At 38.6% G+C, this 15,980-nt stretch overlaps 3 protein-coding genes across 5 annotated transcripts in view; 1 reads left to right on the forward strand and 2 right to left on the reverse strand.

The window, feature by feature from the left end:
* zfyve9a (zinc finger, FYVE domain containing 9a) overlaps positions 1-3,526 on the reverse strand; it is a 29,325-nt gene extending 25,799 nt beyond the window's left edge. Inside the window, exon 1 of one of the 2 annotated variants that reach the window (XM_056420451.1) lies at positions 3,345-3,526. The gene's annotated coding sequence lies outside the window, so the exon portion shown is untranslated. The remainder of the gene's footprint in view (positions 1-3,344) is intronic. The other variant, XM_056420449.1, reaches the window with a different exon arrangement.
* Positions 3,527-6,693: 3,167 nt separating this feature from the next.
* Positions 6,694-10,903, reverse strand: LOC130197778 (transcription factor BTF3 homolog 4-like). 2 transcript variants are annotated; one of them, XM_056420660.1, is made up of 6 exons: positions 10,816-10,903; positions 10,176-10,235; positions 9,021-9,134; positions 8,119-8,320; positions 7,386-7,445; positions 6,694-7,143 (listed from the first exon to the last, which is right to left on the reverse strand). In XM_056420660.1, exons 2-6 carry the CDS (start codon positions 10,227-10,229, stop codon positions 7,097-7,099), a joined length of 477 nt encoding a protein of 158 aa, XP_056276635.1. In that variant the 5' UTR covers positions 10,230-10,235; positions 10,816-10,903; the 3' UTR covers positions 6,694-7,096. The 2 variants fall into 2 exon arrangements, with proteins under 2 accessions (XP_056276635.1, XP_056276636.1); XM_056420661.1 differs by lacking the exon at positions 10,816-10,903 and adding an exon at positions 10,706-10,733.
* Positions 10,904-11,324: 421 nt separating this feature from the next.
* On the forward strand, positions 11,325-15,969 carry txndc12 (thioredoxin domain containing 12 (endoplasmic reticulum)). Its single transcript, XM_056420659.1, has 7 exons — positions 11,325-11,500; positions 12,590-12,650; positions 12,931-12,983; positions 13,963-14,036; positions 14,235-14,304; positions 14,844-14,927; positions 15,064-15,969. Exons 1-7 carry the CDS (start codon positions 11,401-11,403, stop codon positions 15,141-15,143), a joined length of 522 nt encoding a protein of 173 aa, XP_056276634.1. The 5' UTR covers positions 11,325-11,400; the 3' UTR covers positions 15,144-15,969.
* Positions 15,970-15,980: the final 11 nt, after the last annotated feature.

Genomic DNA, 15,980 nt, shown 5'->3' on the forward strand with positions numbered 1-15,980 from the left:
GACTGTCTCAGAAAATTAGAATATTGTGATAAAGTTCTTTATTTTCTGTAATGCAATTAAAAAAACAAAAATGTCATGCATTCTGGATTCATTACAAATCAACTGAAATATTGCAAGCCTTTTATTCTTTTAATATTGCTGATTATGGCTTACAGCTTAAGAAAACTCTAAAATCCTATCTCATAAAATTTTAATATTTCCTCAGACCAAGTTAAAAAAAGATTTATAACAGCTGAGTGTTTGTCAAGGCTCAGGAAACCCTTGCAGGTGTTTCGAGTTAATTAGACAATTCAAGTGATTTGTTTAATACCCTACTAGTATACTTTTTCATGATATTCTAATATTTAGAGATAGGATATTTGAGTTTTCTTAAGCTGTAAACCATAATCAGCAATAAATCAGAATAAAAGGCTTGCAATATTTCAGTTGATTTGTAATGAATCCAGAATGCATGACATTTGTTTTTTAAATTGCATTACAGAAAATAAAGAACTTCATCACAATATTCTAATTTTCTGAGACAGTCCTGTATATATATACAGGACTGTCTCAGAAAATTAGAATATTGTGATAAAGTTATTTATTTTCTGTAATGCAATTAAAAAAACAAAAATGTCATGCATTCTGGATTCATTACAAATCAACTGAAATATTGCAAGCCTTTTATTCTTATAATATTGCTGATTATGGCTTACAGCTTAAGAAAACTCTAAAATCCTATCTCATAAAATTTGAATATTTCCTCAGACCAAGTAAAAAAAAAGATTTATAACAGCAAAACAAAATCAAACATTTGAAAATATGTTTCCAGGTGTTTCGAGTTAATTAGACGATTCAAGTGATTTGTTTAATACCCTACTAGTATACTTTTTCATGATATTCTAATATTTAGAGATAGGATATTTGAGTTTTCTTAAGCTGTAAGCCATAATCAGCAATATTAAAAGAATAAAAGGCTTGCAATATTTCAGTTGATTTGTAATGAATCCAGAATGCATGACATTTTTTTTTAATTGCATTACAGAAAATAAAGAACTTTATCACAATATTCTAATTTTCTGAGAGTCCTGTATATGTGTGTGTTATATATATATATAATGAAAATGAAAAAACACTTTTTGGGCATGAAGACAATCAGCATAAGTAAGTAGCAAATATTAAATTAACAAATACACAGCATAAAGGTAATTATTTTGCTAATAATTGTTTTAAATAATAAGTCAAAGCTTAAGACTAGTCCTAAAATCTAATCAGTTGTATCATTGTGGGCTCCCAAGCTTCACAGAGTGGGATTTTTCGGAGAGAAGTAGTAATAGGTTATTTTTCTTTTGTTGTAGATAGCTAAATAGACAATTTACTACGACTTTGATTTTTGTTTCTCATTTAATTTGAAAATGTCAATGAACAAAACAATTATTAGTGAAAGCCATTCTTCTAAAACTGCTGTATGAGTCAGTGGTGGTTTTAACTCTCCTTTTTGTAAAAACAATAATTTCTGTAAATAGTTCTTTAGCGACACAGACACATGCTCCAGACGCCGTCTACTCGGGGTGAACACAGGAAACCTTAAATGATCACTTCCTCTCTTTAAGAATGGAGTGACATCACTTTCTAAAACATTATTACGTAATGGTTAAAGCCCTGACTGGGAGGACAGAGTTGTCCTACCTTCTCCTGTAAGACTATGTGTCACTCCACTCCCACGATAGATCTAAGAAACTACAGGAAAACACTTTTTCTTTTAAGAAAGAAAAACACGCCACAGGTTTTCACTAAAAAGGTCACTCTCTCCAATAATTAAAAAAGAAAAGGTAATCTTGTTGACAAGAGAGGTTGAAATGGTAACTCTGTAGAGATTTGAAGAAGGTAAAAAATAAAGAGAGTGGTTATCCCCCTGTTACAAAGAGCTGCTCTGCTTCACAGCAAGTGTCAAAAGCTATTATCATCTCTTTTTTTCTCCCTTATGTTTTGATCTACATTTAATATCCACAAGACAGGAAAAAAATGCAAGAGGAGACAGGCTGTTGGACTGCCATCAGAGAAAGAGAGAGAGACTTATAATACTTTCCGAAAGTGTACTACTGAGCTGGTCTTTGCATGGGGGGGGGGGGGGGGCTGTTGGATCAGTTTACTCAATAGACCCCCCTGTGTTCACTAATTGAGGATGAAGTGAGATTTAAAATGTAAAAAAAGTTTAATAAGTCCTCTGTTTTTTACCTCCAGGTTGGACAGTCAGGCAAGACTCCCTGAAGAAGGAGTCATAACGCCTTAGCCTTTCCAGATGCTTTAAATGTCATCTGATCTGGCTCTCTCTTCAGTGACATTCATTTGTATTCCTGACTGGTGATTACTCTTCAAGGTGGCACTGGGATGGGCCCCATTTGGTCTTCGTGACTCCACCTCCAGAGCTTGACTAGAGGCCATGAAACAAAACTATGGGGTAAATGCAAAGGAGATTACACCAACAACCAACTCTCAAGAGAGATAAATGGCCATCAGTTTAAATTATGCAGCCATGAAGTGTCAATGTGGCTGCTGCCTACAGGCCAAACACAGCCTCGGATGGTTCATGTTAGTCACAGGTACTCGGGGTAACCCCACGGGGAACCACTCGGTGCTATTAAACGTGGGAGGTTATTTCCGAACAGGGACACCAATCACAACAGCACAGGTTTAGTGAATAACTTCTGAGTGTGTTGCATTAGCTGGTCTGCTAGCTGAAGCCAACGTCCACACCGAGAGGCCACGAGGAAGTTTTCAAAACAGTTCTCACAAGGGCTACTGAACAAAATGGTCAAACATTTAAAAAAAACGTAGAGACCGAATAACACCACTGTATTGCAGCAGGAGACACAAGAGTAGCTAGAAATGGGTCCAGCGGGGAGTCGTGCGCCGAGTGGCGGCAGCGCCTTGCTGCTCTGACGGACACTCCGCAACCGCCGCGGACTCGGCGGGCTTCGCGGCTAACGGACACTTTTGAACGGTCAGTTGACACGCATTGCGCCTCCGGTTCGCTCAGCCCGTTCCTCGCAGTCCCTGGAAGTGCATCACCCTCCGCCGCCGCCGCCGCACCGCTCGCGTTATTTAGTCAACGTTCAGCTCCCGGCTCGCAAAGCCGCCCGCGTTAACGTGTTGTGTAACTGAACGTAACACCGTGTTACCGTAACGCCACCTTGTCCTCGACGCGCCTTGCCGTTTCGTGACGCGAGCTGAACGGACCGCGAAACACATTCCGCACCGACTTGGGCAGAGTTGACGGAACACTTGCCGTTGCAATGGCGGGTTGTAACGTTCGGGCACCAACAGACATGTGAAATGTCACGAGAACAGATTCAGTTACTCACCGGATGAGTCCTCATCTTTACGTGCAGTCCCGCGGAGCCCCTCTGTCAGTACCCGTCATACTTAATCGCCTTTAAAGGCTATTTTTGAGTATCCTCGCGAAGAACCTCCGCTGCCGAACTCTAACAGCACAAGTCGGAAAGTACAGCCTGTCGTCTAACGTAGTTGTGCGACAACATTCGAGGATCCCTCCCCCAAGGTTTGATATTGGGAAAATAAGGAGAACCGACAATACACCCAATATGGAGATACACTGCTTCCGGTTATACATCTCAAAATAAAAGTCCTCTCTGTAAATGTTTTCTAGACTCAGCATTTAACAGCGTTGGGAGACGTATTCGGATATTTTACTTAAGTAAAAGTAATATTTCAATACAATATATCATATATTATATGAATAAACTATGTTGTAGTAAAAGCCTTGTGTGCATCTATATTTCTGATCATAATAATGTTTGTATATATGTTGATCTGAAGTGCAGAATTGTATGGTTAATGCAAAATGTTCATGAGTATGGCCATAATACTGCAGGTAATATCCATTATGTCTGATTTCACCTTTGTTGTGCTGAATGATGTTTGTGCAGAGCTGCTGAGTCTCCTGTGCTAACAGTGAAGGAGACATCGTGTGCCATTACTGTATTTTATCGAAAACTTATCAGACAGAAAAACACCATAAAGAGTACTTTTACGCATCTTAAAACACGACTGGGAAAGTACACAAGCATGATTAAATAGATGTACAGCAAGCAAAGTAAGAACACAAATTATGAAGCAGTTGACACCTGTGTTATATTCTATATTTCAATATTATATTTCTGTTACTGATGCATCAATGTGTAAACCTGGGAAAGCACTCGAAAGTATCTCCCTCTAACATGAAGCATCAAGAAGTAACAAGGAACATCAAATTAAAAGTACTTACAAATAGTATTTTCAGCATCATTTAAAGGCTTTAATTTTAAATTATTTTAACCCGATTTTTTTTTTAAACAACTAAATCTCTCTGTACTTTGCCCCGATTCCAAAGTGTCGTTTCTGAGCTCTTATTTTAAAGCCGACACCCCAGTTTCCGGTGCTGACCTCGCTGTCACTGTGAAACGTGACGCATCTCTAAAGCAGTTCTGCTCCATCCAGCTCCTCCTGTGCTGTGAGGTCCAGCCGCAGCAGCAGGGACATTTTGGCTCAATCCGGGCTGAAGGTGGTGTGGTGAGCCCCGGGGCGGGTCCGCAGCTACGCCCCCCAACCAAGGGAAGACACACTAGAGCCAAAATGGCCCATGCATCCCCGGTAACCTTGTAGGACCTCTTCCGCCGACAGCAGCAGCTCATTGATCAGCACGATGCAGCAGAGGAGCGTCAGAGGTGATCAATGAAACGGGATGTGACAGTGTTGCAGAGATGTACTGATGTGTGGAAATAAAGAAAGTCTTTTAACCTCTACTTATTTACACACACAAGTTTGTACAATAAATAATTAAGATGGAAATTTAGTTCGTTTTCATTATTGAATCAAGATTTATTTTTTTAAAGAAAAAATGTAACAACATTTTTCTGTGACACAACGGTGGAACACTAATAATTCAATCAAAGCGCAATACACAAAGTTATCCATCTCCTTTGTAATTTTGTAAGGAAAAGTCTACTTAACTCTAGTGTTTGCATGTGCTGCTACTTCCCATTTCATTCATGTCAGGAGGATGTGTTGCACTTTTTACCCCACAATGTGTTTTAGGCAGCCGTTGTTGATTGCAAATTAATTCAATTCAATTCAGTGTATCTGTAGAGCCCGATTTCATAAATTACAAATTTGTCTCGGAGTGCTTTACAATCTGTACACATAGACATCCCTGCCCCAAAACCTCGCATCGGATCAGGAAAAACTCCCAAATAACCCTTCAGGGGGGGAAAAGGGAAGAAACCTTCAGGAGAGCAACAGAGGAGGATCTCTCTCCAGGATGGACAGATGCAATAGATGTAATGTGTACAGAAGGACATATTTAGAGATTCAATGAATGTGACAGTGTATGAATAGTTCATAGTAGACATATTCCACGATGGAGACCTCCACGATCCATCAGGCAGATGGCGGTAGAGAGGAGTGGGCGGAGTGGGCGGAGTCTCAACAGGACAGTGGCGTAGTCGGTAGCAGGAATTCCACGACCCAGACCTCGATGATCCATCAGCAGATAGGATCTATGTCGTCTCATAGGGTCCGATGACCCCATGAGACGTGAAGTCAAAAGGACTCCGGGGAGAAAGCAGTTAGTAACGTGTGATTGAGAGATGAAAATTCATCCCTAAGGAGAAAAAAGAGGAGATAGGTACTCAGTGCATCCTAAAACGTCCCCGACAGCTATAAGCCTCTAGCAGCATATCAAGGGGCTGGACCAGAAGAACTTGATTCAGCCCTAACTATAAGCTCTGTCAAAGAGGAAAGTCTTAAGTCTAATCTTAAATGAGGTGACTGCCTCCCGGACTGAAATTGGAAACTGGTTTCATAAAAGAGGAGCTTGATAACTAAAGGCTCTGGCTCCCATTCTACTTTTTAAGACTCTAGGAACTACAAGTAGTCCCGCATTTAGTGAGCGCAGCTCTCTAGTGGGGCAATATGGTACTACAAGCTCCGTAAGATATGATGGAGCATCACCAATCAAGGCTTTGTACGTTAAGAGAATAATTTAAAAAGTGATTCTTAACATATGGGCAAGACATTTGATAAATGCATTTAAGGTTGTAACTGCCCAAAAGTATGACACTTAAAATGAAATGTAAATAATCAAATATAGCAGTTAAATAAGCCCCTTTTGGACATGTACTCAGAACCCCTGCTTACTTGTTAATTTATCTGTAACAGTAGCAAAATAAAGCTTTAAACCACAGGTGCTCGAGCCCCATTAATACGAATATTACTCTGAACACAAAATACATTTTGCTGAGGTCAAAATTTTAATGCAGGGCTTTTATTTTAATTTGACACTTTATCTCTACATATAGTATATTATTCTACTTCAACTGAATACATCTACCACTGTTTGATGATTCTCCTAGTGAATATAGAAACATGACAAATGAGCAAATGTATCAAATGAATCCCCTTCCCCTCCCCCCTATTGTGTTTCACAACAGCTTGGAAATCTATGAATTCAAGGAAGTGTAAAAGGAAGAGAGCCACTGTGAGTCTTTTTATAGGCTACGCTGTTTATTCCGTTTAGGAAATGATAATATGATAAGTATCTATCAAAACAATGCTTGCGATGTACACATCAAGGCAGACGGGTAAAACTGCTGACCCGTCTCACCGTCTGGCCAACCCCAATCTCAGAAGTCAAGTAATAACATGATGCATCAATAGCCCAAAAATGTTTTATTAAATTCATAACCACTGCTATAATGTAAAGTGAATGACGACTTCACACTATATTTGTAAATTAATAAACAAACATCTCTTAAATACTAGCCACGTTTGATCATGTGGAAAGCCCATTTCTAAAGTAGTTGGAGTCATCTAGGTGCAGAGCGTCGTGAGGATCCTCCTTTCTTGATATGTCCACAATATCTCAGACTACTGAAATCAAAATCTACTGTATCTGCATGTTGTTGTTGTTCTGTTGTGGCAGGCTAAACCGCAGTCATTCTCCGAAGATGATGATGCATCGCACCTTTACCAACTGTTTCTCCACAAGAGGAAATGCCCTCTGTGAGTCCATAAGAGGTAAACAATAAAACGGTTGATGGAGGAAAAGAAGGTTTCATCAGTTTGCTTCATTCTTTGAGGCTTCATCGAAGTTCTCCACAAGATCTGCAAGATGGAAAAGAACAAATGCATCGAGATTATTTAACACTTAGAAATATAGGGTTAAATTAATCACTGTCCTTCCACAAATTGTTAACAGTATGCAACAGAAGCATTGATATAAAAATGTGTAGTGTGTCATTTTGCAAACCAACAAACATCTACAAAGGTGGAAGCACTGTTTTACCATAAGCCAAAAAAACACTTTATATTCCTCATTACATTAAAATAACTATCTGCATCTATACCTGGTACGTCGTCATCCTCTTCTTCTGCAATTTCTTCCTTGACTGCTTTCAAGTCCATTGCTGCAAAACATATAAAAGACAAAAACAAGCAATTATTGGCAGAAAGTGTGCATGCAAGAGTGTTAACTCCAAATACTTATGAGAAAGTTGCTGTGGTTTGCAAAACCACTTTTTACAAAAATAAAGAAAAGTGCTGTTTAAAAGTGAAATCCGCAATAAAAAACCCTGGAGAAACCAATACAAAATAAATCAGTTACTTAGGTATGTTGCGATGTGGAAAAGCTTCTCCCGTTTCAAGTTTTTAAAAATGTTTTACATGCAAACACGAAAGGTAAACAACTTTAAACTGAATCATCTAGATGCTCAAAGTATGTGCTGATAACATTTGATACACTTTTTGCGTTTTACCAACAGTCCTCGTTCTACAGATTTAAGTTCTGCTTGTTCTCAATTGATTCTAAATAAACATAGCTGCCACACAAATCTGATTAAGTTAACAAACGTCTTTAAAGCCCTCAGGTTTCTGTTTTTAGTTAAACAAAGAACCTCTGCCTTTAATGTCCGGGTGATTTATACTTCAGGAGTTAAAGGAGGTCACTTCTCACCACAGCACATGTCATCCCCATCTAATTAGCCATAAAAGCTGCCGACTTCAAAACTTGGAAGCATTTTCCAGATATTAAAGGACCGCGGAGAACCCGGACATTGAGTGTTTAAGTGTGCGTGTACTCACATTGCCGTGGGAACTGCTCTGCCAGCTTTCGCAGGCTGCTGAGGCTGTCGGCTCCCAGCTGGCTCAGGATGCCCGGCAGCATCTCTGTCAACTGCTTGTTCTCAGCGTGGCCCGTGATGGCAAAGGTGTTAGCGGACAGAGACGCCTGCACTTTGGGGTTGTTGAAGTGGATCACCGTCCCATCATCTTTTATCATATTCACCTGAAGAAATAGAAACCACACAGTCAAAACACGGAGACAATAAAACCTGTTGAAAGATTCTGCATCGTCAAGATATTACGTAAAAGTAATTTATGTTTTAGGTATAAATAGGGGATGCACTGAGTGCCATAAGACAAATATTCAACTAAAAAAGGGGTTAATTATCACAAATGGATATACATCAATGTTAAAAGCACAACAGTTAACAGTCTGACCATATAACAATTACTTTAAATTGCCTTAATGAGCTTTACAGCATATGACATCATCGCCATCCTTAGACCCTCGGTTCAAACTTTAATATCCCTGAAATAAACCTAGAAAAAATAGAGTAGGTCGAAAGTGTTTGAATGAGTTCTTTGTCTGATATATATTAAGTATATTTGTTAGAATTTACTGTAAAATACAAAAGGTAAATTGAGCTACAACATGAAGGAATGAGACTAAATGAATTGTGTGCATCAAGTTTGTGTCTTATCCTCAAGTGTTGTCTTTTTATTCGTTCTTAGATTTATCTGGATCACTTTGTGGAGGCGAGTTAAATAAAAGCACTCTAAAAATAAACTAAATGACATGATGGGAGAGCACTTTGGTAAGGTTCTTCTTGTATTTTATCTTTCCACATCAGACACACACACACACAAAAAAAACACTGCAGCAATAGTAAAACGCTGACATTAGCTTTCCTTTGATAGCTTACCTCTTCTATCCCTGCAATGTTGTTCACTGCCAGTTTCTTCAGCGAGCCTTGGAGTTTTTTGTCATCAGCTGTTGCCGTTTTGTGAACAACCTTTTTCTTCCTGCGGGCCGTTCCCTGAGGAAACAACAGGTGTGAATGAAGAAGAAAAAAAACGATTCCACTCCATCCTTGACACATTATTTGCGAACAGCTATAGCGAAGCAGTTTCATACACAAGACTTGAATTACTAGATTTTAAATCCAGGAACTTTACTTAAACAAGTTTTTACCAAAGCACAGCTTTTATCAAATGTGTACAAATGTCGGACATTTGTCTTACTAATCATGTTAATATATTGAAAGGACCTGGATTACTGCATTTAAAAGCATTGATGCACAAGCAAGCTAAATACTGCCTCCAACAACAACAACAACAAAGAAGAGGGAACAGATTCCCTAAAAAGTCCAAACAACACCTCCTTGTTAAAGTACAAAAGGCCTTTATTATCACTGCTACACGATTAGAAATAAGACTCTATAAGTTAGTGGGACTTGGAACGTGCTCCTTCTTACATTTGTTTAGACAATTAATTATTTACATTTCCAATAACAATTGTACACATGGCATTAGTCCTAATACTAAAATCCATCAATTTAAAACAAAAAGCAGGTTCGGAACTCTTACTTTAAATAGATGTTGCTTTTAATCAAAACATGGTTCACAATGGGATAACATCTTAAAATTAATGATTTGCAAGTGTATACGAGATCTTCTCGTTGCTTCTGGAAAAATGCACATCAAGGAAATTGACTGTATTTGAAAATGCCAATGTATCTGTAATCTTGATAAGGTCACAAGGCCCGTGTCACAGGAAAGACAACAAATAACGCCACCTGGTGTTTGGCTGCAGACCTCACAATGCAGCTGCACGAAGCCAAAGAGGCCACAGATGGAGGGGGGCGAATCTCCCCGATAAAGGGAATGCTGAGGTCAGGAGGAAACCCTGCCAAGTGCTGAATGCCATCACACTCTTTAAAATGAAAAACTACGGAGTCAACGAAAGTACTAATCTAAAAGCCCACATTCAGATTTCAAGACTTGCAATTTGTCAACAGAGTACAAGATATTCAGTAGTACTGCAAACCCCCCCGAATAGTAACGCTAGTATACTGTACCTTTCCACCTATCCGCACTTGTGCCTGGAGTTTTGCAAGTTTTTCTTGATTCATAGTGTTCTGTTAGTGAATGAAAAAACGGCTTAAAATAGCATGATATTCCCATGACTGACATAAATCCAATTGACAAAATAAGTTAAATTAATTGGTTGACTATAAAGTATACAATGTTGCACAGATCTAGAGATACAACGAGCAGTTTAAGGGAGCACATGTGACGTGTTTAAGTCTAATGGGCACGGCATGAGTTGAGCAACCAGAGCTAACGTGACAATAATCCTCATTGCAACACATTTTAGCACGGAGGTAGCAGACTGCTACAGATCAGATGAAAGTTACACTGACGACATGCTGACTATCAGACTCAACTGACATAGATTGAATAGAAAAAAGTAAAGTACCAAGATCTGAATTTCAAAATGACATGCAAGTGTAATGTAGCTTTTGCTTGTTGGTTAGCTAACCAACATTAGCTAGAATGCTACTGTAGCTAATATTAGCTAGTGACTGGCCAAGATAAACCGACTCACGAGCGGTGTGTTCCCGTCAAGTAAAAAAAAAAATGACGTCAATTTAAACTAAGTGATAAATCAAACCGGATCCGATGTTAACCACGAAACACAATAAAGATCTGTTTTACCTTTTAAAAGGACAGCCCGTTGAAGTGTTAACGGCAGTCGAGTTGAAGCGGTGCGACCTAATCCCGCGTGAAGTTAGCAGTAAAATAAGATACTTTCTGTCGGTATTTTCACAATAAAACGAGCATAAATCATAGCAGTACATATTTTGAGTTTATATGTATAGAATATATTGATAGCAACGGTTAAAATTATGAGTCATAATATATTTAAGTGATATTTTCTATTTATATATGTTTATTTTTATTTTTGTTATTTTTTTACCACTTTTACATTTTTGTTTTCACACTGATTTCCGGTCTTTTTCTGACAATGCGTGGTCTAGCTTGACCAGTTTGAAGCCGCAGACTGGAGCACGCGGTTATGTGGATGTGACGTTCCGTGAACATGGAAAACGAGTCACCGCTGACCAATAGGAGGAGGAGGAGGAGGCCACTCGCACACGCGCACACGCCAACACACACTTTAATGGACAGACTTTTATTGTGAAATGCAACGGTTGAACGTCCGGGTCGCTGGTTCACGACGAACAGGAACTGCTTTTAGCTTTTCTATCCGTGGTTGTAAGTGAAATAAGGCCAGTCAAAATGCAAAGGTCTCTTGCGAACATCGTTTTATTTTCATCTCTGCAGGTTTTGTTCTCGTTCACGTGTGCTCAAGATGTTGTCGAAGCAGCCAGCGGGAAAGGTGAGTTCATATTTTTAAAGTTATTATTAAATGATGCGAGCAGGATATCTGGTCACTGATCGTCACCACAGCCAGAGGAGAGCTGAATTCTTTGTATGAGTATCCTGAATCTCAAAGTCTGTGTCCGGGACAGCTAACGTGAGTGTAATGAGGGCGTGCTTATCGTCACACACATCTACTCTTTATTCCCAGTGTTCAGGTGAACCGACTGGTTCTACTGCTCAATTGCATCACTCTACCGACATATCAATTCATCCCTAAAAGGATATTTGTATGCCAAAGATAATTGTATTAATTTTAAAATATATATGTAAAAAGAGTTAATTTGCAAAAACGGACAAACACTATTCTTTAAATGAATAAACTAACACTAGATTGATAGTCCCTAGAGGTCAAAAAAAAACCTGATTAAGGAAAATAATGATTCCAAATATCTTATCTGTTTTTGCAAATGAACATAGTTGAATTAAACTTGAATTAAGGAGCGCACATTATCATGTATACGCAATACAAACTGTCCAGAAAGGTGCATCAGTGTTAGTATGTTGGAAGCAGTGAAATATGGATTCCACTTAGTTAAAATATTTTTGTAGATAAGGGAAATTAAACTTCTGTACACTGGATACAGCATAACAAACGCATTGTGCAATAAAGTTCCAACTGTGAAGGACATTTAATTAAAAAAATAATTGCTTGTACATGTGCTTCTCTTGAATTTAAGTTAAACCAAAATAAACTTCACATACTATAACATGTTTAGCAGCCCATCAAGAGATCATACCTAAGACAAAAGCTTCATGTTGTGCAGCTGCATGGATCCACCTGGCAAGAGGAGACAATATAATATTGATTTCTTGTCCCACTGCTACCATTATGAACCTACGAGCTAGTTACTGTGAGTAGTTGTCGGTGAGAGAGAGCAAAGTCAATATTTCCCTGCAGCTTTCTATTAAGATACCAGCATCCATTTTTTTTTTCTCTCTCCCTTCTTTCTGTCGATACTATATATAGGGCAGACCCACCCTGCTGTAGAAATATAATACCAGTTACACAAGGCCGCTGTGCTCATTAGTTCTTTTCCCCCTGCAGGCTTTGGAGATAACATCCACTGGAGGACGCTGGATGACGGCAAGAAAGAAGCTGAGACTAGGTGAGTTCCCACTGAGAGCCAAAATATTACAAACACTTCCTGAAACCCTGCTAAGCTGCCTTTTTGTATCATGAACATTGGCCTGAGGCCTAAAACCTAAATCCCCCACCTCCACTAATAACTGGAGCAGACTTATCTCAGTAGCTTTTACTCCAAGTTTTATTTAAAGAAGAGTGTATATTTATTTGTTACTAGTCTCAAGCTTGATTAAATCAAAGTCAGTGTTAAGTTTACTGTCCCGGTGTTCTAAATGAATGTCTTCATGTGTTTGCTATGACAGTGGGCTGCCAATCATGCTCATCATCCACAAGACCTGGTGTGGAGCCTGCAAAGGTAAAACCACATTCTCTCACTTTCACTATAAAAGCCTCTGGCGAAGACGAGCAGGACAGCTGTGTCTAAGTGACAGAAAGGCGTTACTTAATACAAGTAAATGTAGCAGGAAATGTTACGTATTCCCTGTCTGACGAGGCTTTATTGGTCCAACTTTATTTAGCTGTGACCTAAATATAAAAGTAACTCGTCCTCTTTAGTCAATTCCAGCAGTTTCCCATTCATTGTCAATAAAGCAGTTAAAAGAACTTGTTGCCTTGGAGCTGTATAAAAGTCACTGTGAATTATTTTTATTTTTTATAACTGTGCGTTTTCCTACTGTGAGATGTCAAAATGTTTTACTTGACCTTAAGAATAGATCGATGGGCTATATGGACTGTAACCAATCGGGGACAAGATGTATGTATGTTTTCAAGGTGACGACTTACTAACTGGGATAAAGGGAAGTGAGTTTTTCTTCAGTTTTAGATTGAAAAGATTGAATTATTTTGTTATGTAAATATAAAGTAGATGAAACGGTGCAATATGCTCCTGGAAAATGTTTTTATTGAAGGTTCATATTAAGTTGACCATTTACATCCACTGTTAAAAGTGAGATATGAGCCATTCCTCTGTTTCAACAGAAAACCAACCATATCACATAAATAAACATCAGGAAGCCTAATCCCCATCTGTAAAGGGGGCAACACTTCAAACAGGACACTATTATTAAAGATTTCATGGCAATACAAGATAACGGAAACTAAAAACACATCTTTTCCGACTATATCTGGATTAAAAAACAGATTAGCACTTCAGTGGCACTTACTTATGGTACTTTTGTAGTTTGACTTTCTTCAAGAAATGCTACTTTCTGGATTCTTGTTGTTCTGAGTTTGTACTCTTAGTTAAATGCACTTATTGTAAGTCGCTTCAGATAAAAGCGTGTGCTAAATGACATGTAATGTAACAATTGTATTTTGTGTTGCTTTTACATCAGCACTGAAGCCCAAATTCGCTGAGTCCAAGGAAATCTCTGAACTTGCACACAACTTTGTTATGATCAACCTTGAGGTAAGGACAGGTTGAGTGGCATTACCCAGTTAATTTCACTTATCCAGGGTTTAATTGACCTGTGTTTTAATGATTGAGCTCGTAGCCAACCTTAACATGTATATATATATATATATATATATTAATTATCAATTATCATCAGGTGGTTGAGTGTTGTTTGCATGCTTGTAAATGATTAGTAACTTCTTGTTTCATCAGGATGAGGAGGAGCCAAAGGATGATGCCTTCAGCCCTGATGGTGGATACATTCCTCGGATTCTTTTCCTCGGTATGAAGGGGTTAGGTCGCAGTGTGTAAACACTTAGTGGGATTCCTTCAGACAGTTTATCTCCCTCAATAACTCATGATGCCTGATGAACTTTTAATGGCATGACATGTTGCAACTTTTTCATAATTTTACTGAGCAAGCAAACTACTATTTAAGGACTGGTAAATGAACTGCAATGCTTATTGGACAACAGAGTAAAAGAATAAAACAGGTATATTTTAAATGTGCACAGATGTTAGACAGAAGAATAAATAGGTATAAATAGTCAACCTTTGATTAGACAAAGGAAAAAATAAGTGGTTTAAATTATCACCTGTATGTGGTGCTAAATACAGTGTCTAGTTTAAAATGATCAAGAATAGAAATCGTATGCCCTAATGTTGATTAAAATCTAATTATAGGACAAAACAAGCTAATTGAAAACAATATAGGTAGTTGTTGGTGAGCATTTCCCAACAATTGCATTTTTTACTTATGAATTCATAAAAACAGCTAGTATATTGTTTAGAATTACACAATCTTTATTTGACTCCTCCCAGACCCCAGTGGTGAAGTCCATCCTGAACTCACCAACAAAAATGGGAATCCAAACTACAAGTACTTCTACAGCAACGCAGAACAAGGTAAACAATACAGATTATTATCATTTTACTGTGACAATAATATTGTGTTACATCACAACATGGTGTAGCTGCTGGCTCTTCCAAAATGGCCGCTGGTCATAACTTTTGATGATCATGGCGTGTGTTCCCTGTTCAGTTGTGTCCGGGATGATGGAGGCGCAGGAGAAGCTGACGGGCGACGCCTACAAGCAGGGTCACACTGCAGACGAGCTGTGAGGAGGCGGAGCCGGGCATCGGGCTGCAAGGCCACACTTCAGCTTCAGAGCGCCTTGTCTCACTTTCAAATGATATTCATATTTTAGGCGCTGAACCAAGCCAACCATTAAAACCGGTGCTTGACTATTTCTTTCTGTCTTGTACGTTTGTTTTTTTTCCAACACAACTACTCGTTTTCCTGTCATCGTCTTTTGTTTTAAAACATGTATATCTGTAATCTACTGTTATGAAATGCCATGTACTGTACTTACTGCCTTTAGAGGCCGTAACCTACTTAAGCTAGCCAAGTAACTCATTTTTGTACACTGTTGTATGGCAACATCACATCTGGGAAATGCCACGTTTAAGTAAATTGTCTTGTAATGTCACGAGTCAACCATGATACGAGTTCTTTGGGTTTTAAGAGGTTTTAGACACCACTTTGTAATTCGCTTTCAGCAGTTGGGTTGGTTTTTACCCAACGACGATAAGATAAGGTACTCCTTCTTACTTTAGTCGAGATCACTAGTCACCAACTGCGACGTGCTTCCAAAGATCCTCTGCAGTATGTTAACTATGTTCGGTATTTCCCATGTACTGCAACGTGGGTTCTGTACTCCTGATCTCTACTATCCCCAATCTTTAAAATATTCATTTTAAACCTGCCCATTTGTGTAATTTAGATCGATCAACATTGTTGTTTTGCTGCTCGTGACGCGACGCCACAGTTTAGTTTGTTTTTTACCGGCCTTGTTAAACTCTGAATGACGGAAACATTGGTTGTGTGTCTAGATGTATTTTATACATGTACACAGCCAAGTGTGCAAATAAAGTTTCTTGTACCGAGTCGTTTGTGAA

Source organism: Pseudoliparis swirei, chromosome 8 (assembly GCF_029220125.1).
Source record: "Pseudoliparis swirei isolate HS2019 ecotype Mariana Trench chromosome 8, NWPU_hadal_v1, whole genome shotgun sequence".
In the NCBI taxonomy this organism is placed as follows: domain Eukaryota; kingdom Metazoa; phylum Chordata; class Actinopteri; order Perciformes; family Liparidae; genus Pseudoliparis; species Pseudoliparis swirei.

Coding starts and splice junctions, on each gene's coding strand:
- txndc12 (XM_056420659.1), top strand. CDS start 11,401: ATGCAAAGGTCTCTTGCGAACATCGTTTTATTTTCATCTCTGCAGGTT. Junction 12,984..13,962: donor CTGGTGTGGAGCCTGCAAAG/GTAAAACCACAT, acceptor CTTTTACATCAG/CACTGAAGCCCAAATTCGCT. Junction 14,037..14,234: donor TTGTTATGATCAACCTTGAG/GTAAGGACAGGT, acceptor TTGTTTCATCAG/GATGAGGAGGAGCCAAAGGA.
- LOC130197778 (XM_056420660.1), bottom strand. CDS start 10,229: ATGAATCAAGAAAAACTTGCAAAACTCCAGGCACAAGTGCGGATAGGT. Junction 9,135..10,175: donor AAGTGCGGATAGGTGGAAAG/GTACAGTATACT, acceptor TTGTTTCCTCAG/GGAACGGCCCGCAGGAAGAA. Junction 7,144..7,385: donor AGAGGATGACGACGTACCAG/GTATAGATGCAG, acceptor TCCATCTTGCAG/ATCTTGTGGAGAACTTCGAT.